General features: G+C 52.5%; 2 protein-coding genes across 2 annotated transcripts in view; one reads left to right on the top strand and one right to left on the bottom strand.

Moving 5' to 3' along the window:
• LOC132886149 (uncharacterized protein C18orf63-like) overlaps positions 1-14,816 on the top strand; it is a 215,411-nt gene that overhangs the window by 94,748 nt on the left and 105,847 nt on the right. The gene's annotated exons all lie outside the window — the stretch shown is intronic.
• LOC132887108 (cytochrome b5) overlaps positions 1-14,816 on the bottom strand; it is a 41,205-nt gene that overhangs the window by 6,220 nt on the left and 20,169 nt on the right. Inside the window, exons 2-3 of the mRNA XM_060922488.1 lie at positions 5,965-6,093; positions 96-125 (exon numbers count right to left, since the gene is read on the bottom strand). Coding sequence (XP_060778471.1) covers positions 96-125; positions 5,965-6,093 — 159 coding nt within the window. The remainder of the gene's footprint in view (positions 1-95; positions 126-5,964; positions 6,094-14,816) is intronic.

Raw genomic sequence — 14,816 nt, 5'->3', positions numbered from 1 at the left:
TATCACATACATCACAGGATGGTGCCAGTTTAGAAAAAAATAGAAGACATTATCAGTAGTAGGGGAATTTCTAAGAAAAGAGAGAGGTTACGTACGGGTGGTTTGGCAATCTTATGCCTGTCATCCTAGAAAGAGGGAGACAAAGAGAGACACACAGAGAGAGAGAGACACACACACACAAACATAGATAGACACAGAGAGAGAGAGAGAGACACACACACACAGAGATAAACACAGACAGAGAGAGACACACAGACAGAGGGAGACCAAGAGAAAGACACACACACACAGTGAGAGAGATAAAAAATACACACAGAGAGACAAAGAGAAACACAGAGAGAGAGAGAGAGAGAGACAGAGAAACACACACGCAGAGAGACACACACATACACACAGAGACAGAAACACAGAGAGAGACCAAGAGAAAGAGACAGACACAGACAGAAAGACACAGACACAGTGAGAGAGAGAGAGAGAGAGAGAGAAACACACCGAGAGAGAGAGAAAAAAAACATACACAGAGAGAGAGACATACACAGAGACAAAGAGAAACACACGCAGAGAGAGAGAAACACAGAGAGAGACACAGAGACAAAGAGAGAAACATACAGAGAGAGACACACACAGACAGAGAAACACACGCAGAGAGAGAGAGAAAAACACACGCAGAGAGAGAAACACACATGCAGACACAGAGACCGAGAGAGAAACAGAGACACAGAGAGAGAGAGAGAGAATAAATGTCAATCACCACCATATGTCCTCCATCATACATATAATGCAGTAAATATTTTAAACATATGCCCTGTTACAGAAACCCCTCTCCTGATGCTGTGTATATTTTCTCGATTTGCAGTCATATACCGTACTCTCCAAGGCAGCTGAACACTATATCACACTGCTGTTAAAGACTAAATAGTTAAAGTATGCAAGCCCCGTAATTCAGTTAACACTGTGAATGCAGTCCTGTTCAGCCCAATAAAATGGATTCCAGGGACGCCTCGAGCACCACAGACATCTGGGATTGCATAATCTAAAGTCAGGCATCGGCCCAAAACCAAAACATTTATCTAGCACGTCAGCGTGTTCACCAGGGAAATGGCCCAGACTCATTCCTCGATTACACAAAGAGAACCACAACGTTCTGGTTGAGTGCAGCGCAGTTACGGTATGTGCTCCTGGTGTACTGTAGCGTGTCTGCACAGCTCATCGACTGCAAACGTTATAGTTACACTTCAGGGTGGAACACAAAGTGGAGGAAACGTGGCAGTATTACGGTTCTCACTGCATCACGGAATCATATTATAGTCTCCAAGGACAAAGGAGGATATTCTACACCATACAGCAATAAATTCAAGAAAGATGATCGCTGGTTCATCAAAACAATGACCTTCTGTAATTATATACAGTGCTGTACAAAAGTCTTTGGCACATGTAAAGAAATGCTGTAGAAATGTTTTAACATTTAAAAAGTCTCCGGTCCAGTGAGTGCAGTTTTATGCGGAAATGAGGTGTAGGTTTTACTGAGCATCTTCCAGAACCAGCCGCAGTTCTTCTGGACACTTTGACTGTCACACTCGCTTCTTCATTTTACACCAAAACCCAGCAGCCTTCATTATGTTTTCTGTTTTAATCTAAAACGTGGGCTCTTATGTAATATGCTGCTCAGATACAAACTTCTTTTTCTTGTTTCATTTAACTTTGTGCTGGAAAACGAACGTTTGGACTCGAAAATGTTTTTGTGCCGACTTGATAATGTAAAAGTCATAAGACAAATCTATAACAAAGTATGTATGGGGGGGGGATCACCATGCCGAAGACTTTTGCACAGTACTGTATAGTTTTTTGGTTTTCTATCTGATTTTAAACTAGGGATGTTAACCGATGAACGTTTGACCGAATCAACGTCAACCGGTTAATTTTTTTTTAGTTGTCGGTTAAAAAAAAAAAAAATCAATCGTTTTGAAGCTGCCGATTTTGGAGCGGAGAACCTGAAATTCTGTGTTGTAAACGCTTGGGGCATGCCATGCGGTGTAAGGACGACAGCTGACAAATCAGAAACACCCATTCAGTCATGTCCCGCCCTCCCGCCCCAGTTGAAGACAGCTGCCACTCGGCGAAAGAAAAGTCTCAAAAAGTATCAGGCTAGACTTTTTAGCTAACAAATTACTATTCTGTTTTTTTTTTTTTTAAAATTATTATTAGAAGGCACATCAAGTTTAGTCCTGCCTTGGCCAGTGCATTCTGAAAGTATGTTTCGGTCTGTAGCTAACAATGCATGTTATTGCAGATCATATCTCTCCACACAAACTAAAGGCGCAGATGCCGACTTTTGGAGGGAAGGGGAGAGAATGAAATGACAGCGGTGTCTGGAGGGGGAGTGACAAACGCAGCTTTTATGTCTGTGAGCCAAGTCGGTGACGGCTTCAGAGCAACTTCAATACCATGCAGTAATGGCGTGTTGGTATTGGTAACGGCGTTATAACGATTGTAGCTAATTAATTAGATTACCCGTCGTTATAACAGCCTTTATTTTAACGCTGTTATTCCCATCACTGAATGTTATGTACTTCTTCTAGCACTTGACTTTATTTTCAACGCCATCATGGCCAACTGAAACTGTCTCTAAGCTGGAGCCATTTGTCCTCCACTCCAATACAAACCCCTCGACATCAGTGCCGCGTTTGACTAAATGTTTCGTGCTGTAGAAAAGGTAATGTGAGTGGAGGGCAGCGACTGGGACTGAATGTGCGGATGCTCGCGGTTAGATTTAGAATAGATTCTAATAATTCCAATTCTAGAATTTTAAACTCATAGGTTAACCGACTTTAACCGGCTAATGAGGTTCGGTGGTCGGTCAAGATTTTTTTTTTAGTTTTTGCCATCCCTATTTTAAACTGCAATGTTTGTTCTATTAACCCTTTCATGCACAGTGTCCTGTCCATGCTTACAGACATCGTTTTAAATGTATATTTGAGGAAATTATAAGATAAAAATCACCTCCAAATTACATCCGTCTTTAATTTAATATAAATCAAAATCCTGACTGGTAATTTTTTAAATAAAATTCTATGATTTTTTTTTTTGTGTGCCAGACTCAATGTTGGCTTTTTCTTTCTTTCTATTTATTTATTTTAAATAAAACCCCTTCTTATCTGTCAATCACATTATTTTTGTTGTTGAAAGACTTCAGTTGTGTATATGTACGTAAAGGATCTCCCTTCATGATATTTTGTCTGGATTGTAATTTTTTTTTTTAACAAAAACATGAGGATTTTTTTTTTCAATGATAATGTTTCCAATTTTTTTTAAACTCATGGCATTCCTACGCAGACAATCCATTTACTCAACATAAATAATATTTAGAGGAAGTCAGAAATTATAAACGTCATGTCATTTTAAAGCGAGACGGCCTTTCAATTTCATAAAAAAAAAATAAAATTAAAAAAAAAAAAAAGGTGAAATTTAGTTCCCTCTGAAATTTGGTCATTTTGATAAATGTTTATTTCTGTATTATCTCACAAAATATCAGGCCATTCTGTGGCTGGGAAGTTATTTAATTTGAGGGGATTCCCGAGCAAATAATGTGCATGAAATCACTCGCTTTGCGCAGTCAAGCAGACAGAGGAAGTCTGTGTGCGCATGCGCAGGTTTACCTTTGACCGTGCACTGACGGTTCCATCGTTCTGTCGCTAAACGAACAGCTGATCACACCGAGGTGCTCGCTGACCGCCGATATTTATTAGTTTGGTCCTGCGTTTCCTTTCCTTCGCATATAACAATGTCTTTTCTTCTCGCTTTCCATTACTGTCGTCGGTCTTTCACGTTTCATCCGCACACTCACGTCTTCCACTTTCCTCTCCTGTTTCAAATTTGTATCCCACAATGCCTTGCGCAAACAGGGAAAGCCCACCACGTGATGCATGACGTAGTATCTTTAATTGGGTCATGGTGAAGCAGGAAATAATAGCGGAGAATTTAGGGCCACGTGGCCTTAAATACATTAATTGTTCTATAATTTAAAAATAAAAATAAAAAACTGGAAGCCTGTGATTCAAATTCAGTAGCTTTTGGTCCACTAAAGAAAAATAATTGGGTGTCGGGAAAATTCTTTTTATGACGTACACTTAAAATCTGAAAGGCAGTCTAAGTAAATTTAAAAATAAAAATAAAAAATAAACCAATGAAGCTGGACTTGTTTACAAACAATGTATGCAGGAAAGATTAAAAAATTTAAAGCACATGAGCTGGTTTAAAAAAAAAAAAAAACTATGGTGTAATTTCCTGGTATGTCTCATCTCATCTCATTATCTGTAGCCGCTTTATCCTGTTCTACAGGGTCGCAGGCAAGCTGGAGCCTATCCCAGCTGACTACGGGCGAAAGGCTGTCAACTAATGTCAACTAAAGAATGATTGAAAGATTGCCACCAAAAAGGCAAAAAACTAAGGTAAAAAACTTCAATTTTGGTGAGTAATTTTCATAAATTTAAAAGACAGGTTTTCCACCTACATCAAGCCCAGCAAACTAATGGCCTGCCCTGTAATGCAAAGTTGGGTCGAGGAATGAAACCAGGCAGGGTTCTGGTAAAAATTGTTTTAGCTGTCTTCTCTTAAAGAACTTAAAAGAATTTAGATTGAACTGAATAATCTCAAATGCTTCTTGTAGCTTTAAAATAGTCCCAGCAGGTGACTCTGAAGAAAAATACTGTGTGTTTGAACACCACCCGCTGTAAACACTTTGCATACACCCCAATGACCGACTCCACCGACCGCCATGACACCACCGCACACGATTCCCTCATCGGCACAGTGGAGCACCACAAATTGCTACCTGGTCTGTGGGAAACACTGTACTTATTCATTCCTTTAATTTGAGCTAAATTTTAATTTGAGTTATTAATTCATTCCTTTAATTTGAGCTACTTATTCATTCCTTTAATTTGAGTTATTTATTCATTCCTTTAATTTGAGCTAAACTTTAATTTGAGTTACTTATTCATTCCTTTAATTTGAGCTACTTATTCATTCCTTTAATTTGAGTTACTTACTCATTCCTTTAATTTGAGTTACTTACTCATTCCTTTAATTTGAGCTAAATTTTAATTTGAGTTATTAATTCATTCCTTTAATTTGAGCTACTTATTCATTCCTTTAATTTGAGTTACTTATTCATTCCTTTAATTTGAGCTAAACTTTAATTTGAGTTACTTATTCATTCCTTTAATTTGAGTTACTTATTCATTCCTTTGAGTTACTTACTCATTCCTTTAATTTGAGCTAAACTTTAATTTGAGTTACTTATTCATTCCTTTAATTTGAGTTACTTATTCATTCCTTTGAGTTACTTACTCATTCCTTTAATTTGAGCTAAACTTTAATTTGAGTTACTTATTCATTCCTTTAATTTGAGCTACTTATTCATTCCTTTAATTTGAGCTAAACTTTAATTTTAGCTACTTATTCATTCCTTTAATTTGAGCTAAACTTTCATTTGAGTTACTTATTCATTCCTTTAATTTGAGCTAAACTTTCATTTGAGTTACTTATTCATTCCTTTAATTTGAGTTACTTATTCATTCCTTTAATTTGAGCTACTTATTCATTCCTTTAATTTGAGTTACTTATTCATTCCTTTAATTTAAGCTAAACTTTAATTTGAGTTAAACTTGGACTGATTTCCTCACAAATTTATGACTCGGAGAGTACCTGATAATTTTTTTCCTCATAAACGTACAACTTTCATCTCGGAAAATCTGACTTTGTCTTACAATATTAACCCCTGCCTCAGATTTTTTTTAAAATCCTACAACGGCCCTAATACATCACCGTCCCCCCCTGATAATACACATCATTATCGAGACCATAAAGGAAAACGTTAATGATCCTGGTGAATGTCTTGACAGTCTTAAACCTTACCTCAGTGTTCTCTTCATGTCACACATGAAGAAACTGATTTCCACTCACCGGATGCAGTTCTCCTATCATCATGGACTTGGACATCTCTCTGGCGTCTGTGGAGTGACCCACGTCCTCAAAGCTCTCCGTGGCGTCTCCTCCAGCCTGCTCTCGTAACACCTCCTCTCCTCCTGGGTGCTGGACACACAACGCTCAGACAGTGAGTCAGTCAGCTCCGTACCGACCTACATGAAGCTCTCACACATCCAGGCTATTACATGTTTAGGAACAATAAGTGAAAGAAGCCAGTCTGATGTTGGAGCTTAAAGACAATTCATCAACTGTGAAGCAAAATGACACAATTATGATTGTTTATGTCATAAACATATAACCAATACTCTAAGTATATACACTGAGTCATGGTGTCAGTCTGCTGAAGTTTTGCTCATGAGGTGACAACAGGACATTAGAGCTACATGATCATCATTTTAAAAAGACCTTTTGACTTCTCCCTCCCGTAGATAGAAAGATAGATAGATCAAAGCAGACAAATAAACCCACAGAAAGAAAACATAGCGAATGAGAGACAGATGAACAGACAAAGAAAAGCTAAAAGAAAAAAAGAAGACAGGCACTCTCTTCACTTCTCTCCAGCTGGACACAGTGTCGAGTTCTGAAATGAGTCAGTAGAAAGATCTTTAACAGCCCACTGCAGGAACACTGTGCGCGATATAAATCATGACCCACGCTGGCTCAGTCCACTGATCAGGAAATATCCAGCCATGTTCAAGTCTCAGTCTGCTGACTAACATGATCTGGAACCATATCTCACAGCCAAACACCACTCAGTGGAGCAGTTCACCACAGTTCACTCTCTTTCCACACACACATAATCTCTCTCTCTCTCACACACACACACACACACACACACAAAAGCACACTCGCGCGCTCTCTCTCGCTCACACACAAAGGCACACTCGCGCGCTCTCTCTCTCACACACACAAAGGCACACTCGCGCGCGCTCTCACACACAAAGGCACACTCTCCCTCACACACAAAGGCAGACTCGCATGCTCTCTCTCTCACAAAGGCACACTCGCGCGCGCGGTCTCTCTCTCGCGCGCGCGGTCGCACCGTCTCTCTCGCGTGCGCTCGCTCGCACCGTCTCTCTCTCGTGCACTCACTCACACCGTCTCTCTCGTGCACACGGTCGCTCTCGCGAGCGCTCGCGCGCACCGTCTCTCTTGCTCGCGCGTGCACTCAACGTATCTCTCTCACGCGCGCTTGCTCACACCATCTCTCTTGCGCACACCATCTCTCTCGCGCGCTTGCACATACCGTCTCTCTCGCACGCTCGCACACACCGTCCCTCTGGCGCGCTCGCACACACCGTCCCTCTTGCTCGCGCTCACCGTCTCTCTCTTTCGCACACACCGTCTCTCTCTCTCGCGCGCGCGTGCTCACCGTCTCTCTCTCGCGCGCGCTCACCGTCTCTCTCTCTCTCGCGCGTGCGCGCAGTCTCTCTCTCTCTCTCGTGCGTGCGCCGTCTCTCTCGCTCGCACACAGTCTCTCTCGCTAGCGCGCTCACTCACACCATCTCCCTCGCTCGCGCACGTGCTCACACCGTCTCTCTCTCGCGCGCGCTCGCTTACCGTCTCTCTCTCTCGCACGCTCGCTTACCGTCTCTCTCTCTCGCGCGCGCGATCACACGTCTCTCTCTCTCGCGCTCACGCACACCGTCTCTCTCTCACGCGCACACCGTCTCTCTCTCGCGCACACCGTCTCTCTCTCGCGCACACCGTCGCTCTCTCGCGCACACCGTCGCTCTCTCGCGCACACCGTCGCTCTCTCGCGCACACCGTCTTCTCTCTCGCGCACACCGTCTCGCTCTCTCGCGCTCACGCAGACCGTCTCTCTCTCTCTCTCTCTCACACCATCTCTCTCTCTCTCTCTCGCTCACACCGTCTCTCTGGCGTGCTCGATCACACCGTCTCTCTCTTGCGCTCACTCACTCACACCGTCTCTCTGGCGCACTCGCTCACACCATCTCTCTCGCACACACCGTCTCTCACGCTCGCGCTCACCGTCCCTCTCGCACACACCATCTTTTCTCTCTCTCGCACACACCATCTGTCTCTCTCTCGCACACACCGTCTCTCTCTCGCGCTCGCTCAAACTGCCTCATTCTCGCGCACACCGTCTCTCTCTCGCGCACACCGTCTCTCTCTCGCGCACACCGTCTCTCTCTCGCGCACACCGTCTCTCTCTCGCGCACACCGTCTCTCTCTCTCTATCTCGTGCTCGCGCAGACCGTCTCTCTCTTGCGCGCTCGCGCAGACCGTCTGTCTCTCTCTCTCACACCATCTCTCTCTCTCTCGCTCACACCGTCTCTCTGGCGTGCTCGATCACACCGTCTCTCTCTCGCGCGCGCGCTCGCTCACCGTCTCTCTCTCGCGCTTGCTCGCGCACACCGTCTCTCTCTCGCGCACACCGTCTCTCTCTCGCGCACACCGTCTCTCTCTCGCGCACACCGTCTCTCTCTCGCGCACACCGTCTCTCTCTCGCGCACACCGTCTCTCTCTCGCGCACACCGTCTCTCTCTCGCGCACACCGTCTCTCTCTCGCGCACACCGTCTCTCTCTCGCGCACACCGTCTCTCTCTCTCTATCTCGTGCTCGCGCAGACCGTCTCTCTCTTGCGCGCTCGCGCAGACCGTCTGTCTCTCTCTCTCACACCATCTCTCTCTCTCTCGCTCACACCGTCTCTCTGGCGTGCTCGATCACACCGTCTCTCTCGCGCGCGCGCTCGCTCACACCGTCTCTCTCTCGCGCTCACACTGTCTCTCTCTCGCGCACGCTCGCTCACACCGTCTCTCTCTCGCGCTCGCTCACACTGCCTCATTCTCGCGCTCGCGCACACCGTCTCTCTCTCGCGCACACCGTCTCTCTCTCGCGCACACCGTCTCTCTCTCGCGCACACCGTCTCTCTCTCTCTATCTCGTGCTCGCGCAGACCGTCTCTCTCTTGCGCGCTCGCGCAGACCGTCTGTCTCTCTCTCTCACACCATCTCTCTCTCTCTCGCGCACACCGTCTCTCTCTCGCGCACACCGTCTCTCTCTCGCGCACACCGTCTCTCTCTCGCGCACACCGTCTCTCTCTCGCGCACACCGTCTCTCTCTCGCGCACACCGTCTCTCTCTCTCTATCTCGTGCTCGCGCAGACCGTCTCTCTCTTGCGCGCTCGCGCAGACCGTCTGTCTCTCTCTCTCACACCATCTCTCTCTCTCTCGCTCACACCGTCTCTCTGGCGTGCTCGATCACACCGTCTCTCTCGCGCGCGCGCGCTCGCTCACCATCTCTCTCTCGCGCTTGCTCGCTCACACCGTCTCTCTCTCACGCGCGCTCGCTCACACCGTCTCTCTCTCGCGCTCACACTGTCTCTCTCTCGCGCACGCTCGCTCACACCGTCTCTCTCTCGCGCTCGCTCACACTGCCTCATTCTCGCGCTCGCGCACACCGTCTCTCTCTCGCGCACACCGTCTCTCTCTCGCGCACACCGTCTCTCTCTCGCGCACACCGTCTCTCTCTCTCTATCTCGTGCTCGCGCAGACCGTCTCTCTCTTGCGCGCTCGCGCAGACCGTCTGTCTCTCTCTCTCACACCATCTCTCTCTCTCTCGCTCACACCGTCTCTCTGGCGTGCTCGATCACACCGTCTCTCTCTCGCGCGCGCGCTCGCTCACCGTCTCTCTCTCTCGCGCGCTCGCTCACACCGTCTCTCTCTCACGCGCGCTCGCTCACACCGTCTCTCTCTCGCGCGCTCACACCGTCTCTCTCTCGCGCGCTCACACCGTCTCTCTCTCGCGCGCTCACACCGTCTCTCTCTCGCGCGCTCACACCGTCTCTCTCGCGCGCTCACACCGTCTCTCTCTCGCGCGCTCACACCGTCTCTCTCTCGCGCGCTCACACCGTCTCTCTCTCGCGCGCTCACACCGTCTCTCTCTCGCGCGCTCACACCGTCTCTCTCTCGCGCGCTCACACCGTCTCTCTCTCGCGCGCGCTCACACCGTCTCTCTCTCACGCGCTCACACCGTCTCTCTCGCGCGCGCTCACACCGTCTCTCTCTCGCGCGCTCACACCGTCTCTCTCACGCGCGCTCACACCGTCTCTCTCTCGCGCGCTCACACCGTCTCTCTCTCGCGCGCTCACACCGTCTCTCTCTCGCGCGCTCACACCGTCTCTCTCTCGCGCGCTCACACAGTCTCTCTCTCGCGCACGCTCGCTCACACGTCTCTCTCTCTCGCGCGCTCGCTCGCTCACACCATCTCTCTCTCGCGCACGCTCGCTCACACCTTCTCTCTCGTGCTCGCTCACACCGTTTCTCTCGTGCTCGCTCACACCGCCTCTCTCGCGCGCTCGCTCACACCGTCCCTCTGGCGCGCTCGCACACACCGTCCCTCTGGCGCACTCGCACACACCGTCTCTCTCTCTCGCACACACCGTCTCTCTCTCGCGGGCGCGTGCTCACCGTCTCTCTCTCTCGCGCGCGCTCACTGTCTCTCTCTCTCTCGCGCGCTCACCGTCTCTCTCTCTCGCGCGCTGTGCGCGCAGTCTCTCTCTCTCTCGTGCGTGCGCTCGCCGTCTCTCTCGCTCGCACACAGTCTCTCTCGCTAGCGCGCTCACTCACACCATCTCTCTCGCTCGCACACGTGCTCACACCGTCTCTCTCTCGCGCGCGCTCGCTTACCGTCTCTCTCTCTCGCGCGCTCGCTTACCGTCTCTCTCTCTCTCTCGCGCGCTCGCTCACACCGTCTCTCTCGCGCTCGCTCACACCGTCTCTCTCGCGCTCGCTCACACCGTCTCTCTCGCGCTCGCTCACACCGTCTCTCTCGCGCTCGCTCACACCGTCTCTCTCGCGCTCGCTCACACCGTCTCTCTCGCGCTCGCTCACACCGTCTCTCTCGCGCTCGCTCACACCGTCTCTCTCGCGCTCGCTCACACCGTCTCTCTCGCGCTCGCTCACACCGTCTCTCTCGCGCTCGCTCACACCGTCTCTCTCGCGCTCGCTCACACCGTCTCTCTCGCGCTCGCTCACACCGTCTCTCTCGCGCTCGCTCACACCGTCTCTCTCGCGCTCGCTCACACCGTCTCTCTCGCGCTCGCTCACACCGTCTCTCTCGCGCTCGCTCACACCGTCTCTCTCGCGCTCGCTCACACCGTCTCTCTCGCGCTCGCTCACACCGTCTCTCTCGCGCTCGCTCACACCGTCTCTCTCGCGCTCGCTCACACCGTCTCTCTCGCGCTCGCTCACACCGTCTCTCTCGCGCTCGCTCACACCGTCTCTCTCGCGCTCGCTCACACCGTCTCTCTCGCGCTCGCTCACACCGTCTCTCTCGCGCTCGCTCACACCGTCTCTCTCGCGCGCTCGCTCACACCGTCTCTCTCGCGCGCTCGCTCACACCGTCTCTCTCGCGCGCTCGCTCACACCGTCTCTCTCGCGCGCTCGCACACACCGTCTCTCTCGCGCGCTCGCCGTCTCTCTCTCTCGCGCACGTCTCTCTTGCTCGCGCGCTCGCTTACACCATCTCTCTCGCGCTCACACACACCGTCTCTCTCGCGCACTCGCGCTCACCGTCTCTCTCGCGCTCGCACACACACCGTCTCTCTCTCTCTCTCACACACCATCTCTCTCTCTCTCACCGTCTCTCTCTCGCGCACACACCGTCTCTCTCGCACACACCATCTTTTCTCTCTCTCGCACACACCATCTGTCTCTCTCTCGCACACACCGTCTCTCTCTCGCGCTCGCTCACACTGCCTCATTCTCGCGCTCGCGCACACCGTCTCTCTCTCGCGCACACCGTCTCTCTCTCGCGCACACCGTCTCTCTCTCGCGCACACCGTCTCTCTCTCGCGCACACCGTCTCTCTCTCGCGCACACCGTCTCTCTCTCGCGCACACCGTCTCTCTCTCGCGCACACCGTCTCTCTCTCTCTATCTCGTGCTCGCGCAGACCGTCTCTCTCTTGCGCGCTCGCGCAGACCGTCTGTCTCTCTCTCTCACACCATCTCTCTCTCTCTCGCTCACACCGTCTCTCTGGCGTGCTCGATCACACCGTCTCTCTCTCGCGCGCGCGCTCGCTCACCGTCTCTCTCTCGCGCTTGCTCGCTCACACCGTCTCTCTCTCACGCGCGCTCGCTCACACCGTCTCTCTCTCGCGCTCACACTGTCTCTCTCTCGCGCGCGCTCGCTCACACCGTCTCTCTCTCACGCGCGCTCACTCACACCGTCTCTCTGGCGCGGTCACCGTCTCTCTGGCGCGGTCACCGTCTCTCTGGCGCGGTCACCGTCTCTCTGGCGCGGTCACCGTCTCTCTGGCGTGCGCACCGTCTCTCTGGCGCGCTCACTGTTTCTCGCGCGCTCGCTCATACCGTCTCTCTCGCTAGCACGCTCACCGTCTCTCTCTCTCGCGCGCTCAACGTCTCTCTCGCGCGCAGCGCTCACCGTCCCTCTCGCACACACCGTCTGTCTCTCTCTCTTGCTCGCGCACACCGTCTCTATCTCTCGCTCGCGCACACCATCTCTCTCACACGCTCGCTCACACCGTCTCTCTCGCACACACGGTCTCTCTCGCTCGCGCGCTCACCGTCCCTCTCGCACACACCGTCTGTCTCTCTCTCTTGCTTGCGCACACCATCTCTCTCTCTCTCTCTCTCTCGGTCACGCACACCGTCTCTCTCTCGCGCTCGCGCACAACGTCTATCTCTCTCGCTCAACGTCTATCTCTCGCGCTCGCTCACACCGTCTCTCTCTGGCGCACTCGAGCACACAGTCTCACTCTCGCACACTCACACCATCTCTCTCGCGCACTCACGCAGACCGTCTCTCTCTCTCCGTTTCTCTCTCGCGCTCACTCACTCACACCGTCTCTCTGGCGCACTCGCTCACACCATCTCTCTCGCACACACCGTCTCTCACGCTCGCGCGTGCGCTCACCATCCCTCTCGCACACACCATCTGTCTCTCTCTCTTGCGCACACCGTCTCTCTCTCGCGCACACCGTCTCTCTCTCGCGCTCGCTCACACTGCCTCATTCTCGCGCTCGCTTACACCGTCTCTCTCTCTCGCGCACACCGTCTCTCTCTCGCGCACACCGTCTTCTCTCTCGCGCTCGCGCAGACCGTCTCTCTCTCGCGCGCTCGCGCAGACCGTCTCTCTCTCTCTCTCTCTCTCACACCATCTCTCTCTCTCTCTCACCGTCTCTCTCTCGCGCACACACCGTCTCTCTCTCGCGCTCGCTCACACTGCCTCATTCTCGCGCTCGCTCACACCGTCTCTCTCTCGCGCACACCGTCTCTCTCTCGCGCACACCGTCTCTCTCTCGCGCACACCGTCTCTCTCTCGCGCACACCGTCTCTCTCTCGCGCACACCGTCTCTCTCTCGCGCACACCGTCTCTCTCTCTCTATCTCGTGCTCGCGCAGACCGTCTCTCTCTTGCGCGCTCGCGCAGACCGTCTGTCTCTCTCTCTCACACCATCTCTCTCTCTCTCGCTCACACCGTCTCTCTGGCGTGCTCGATCACACCGTCTCTCTCTCGCGCGCGCGCTCGCTCACCGTCTCTCTCTCGCGCTTGCTCGCTCACACCGTCTCTCTCGCGCTTGCTCGCTCACACCGTCTCTCTCGCGCTCGCTCACACCGTCTCTCTCTCGCGCGCTCACACCGTCTCTCTCTCGCGCGCTCACACCGTCTCTCTCTCGCGCGCTCACACCGTCTCTCTCTCGCGCGCTCACACCGTCTCTCTCTCGCGCGCTCACACCGTCTCTCTCTCGCGCGCTCACACCGTCTCTCTCTCGCGCGCTCACACCGTCTCTCTCTCGCGCGCTCACACCGTCTCTCTCTCGCGCGCTCACACCGTCTCTCTCTCGCGCGCTCACACCGTCTCTCTCTCGCGCGCTCACACCGTCTCTCTCTCGCGCGCTCACACCGTCTCTCTCTCGCGCGCTCACACCGTCTCTCTCTCGCGCGCTCACACCGTCTCTCTCTCGCGCGCTCACACCGTCTCTCTCTCGCGCGCTCACACCGTCTCTCTCTCGCGCGCTCACACCGTCTCTCTCTCGCGCGCTCACACAGTCTCTCTCTCGCGCGCTCACACAGTCTCTCTCTCGCGCGCGCTCGCTCACACGTCTCTCTCTCTCGCGCGCTCGCTCGCTCACACCATCTCTCTCTCGCGCACGCTCGCTCACACCGTTTCTCTCGTGCTCGCTCACACCGCCTCTCTCGCGCGCTCGCTCACACCGTCCCTCTGGCGCGCTCGCACACACCGTCCCTCTGGCGCACTCGCACACACCGTCCCTCTTGCTCGCGCTCACCGTCTCTCTCTCGCGGGCGCGTGCTCACCGTCTCTCTCTCTCGCGCGCGCGCGCGCGTGCTCACCGTCTCTCTCTCTCTCGCGCGCTCACCGTCTCTCTCTCTCGCGCGTGCGCGCAGTCTCTCTCTCGTGCGTGCGCTCGCCGTCTCTCTCGCTCGCACACAGTCTCTCTCGCTAGCGCGCTCACTCACACCATCTCTCTCGCTCGCACACGTAATCACACCGTCTCTCTCTCGCGCGCGCTCGCTTACCGTCTCTCTCTCTCGCGCGCTCGCTTACCGTCTCTCTCTCGCGCGCGCGCGATCACACGTCTCTCTCTCGCGCGCTCGCTCGCACCGTCTCTCTCGCGCTCGCTCGCACCGTCTCTCTCGCGCTCGCTCGCACCGTCTCTCTCGCGCGCGCTCGCACACACCGTCTCTCTCGCGCGCTCGCACACACCGTCTCTCTCGCGCGCTCGCACACACCGTCTCTCTCGCGCGCTCGCACACACCGTCTCTCTCGCGCGCTCGCACACACCGTATCTCTCGCGCGCTCGCACACACCGTCTCTCTCGCG

This window comes from Neoarius graeffei, chromosome 5 (genome assembly GCF_027579695.1).
Source record: "Neoarius graeffei isolate fNeoGra1 chromosome 5, fNeoGra1.pri, whole genome shotgun sequence".
Taxonomy (NCBI): Eukaryota; Metazoa; Chordata; class Actinopteri; order Siluriformes; family Ariidae; genus Neoarius; species Neoarius graeffei.
Note: the sequence above shows the minus strand (reverse complement) of the source record. Positions and strands in the feature narration are given on the sequence as shown.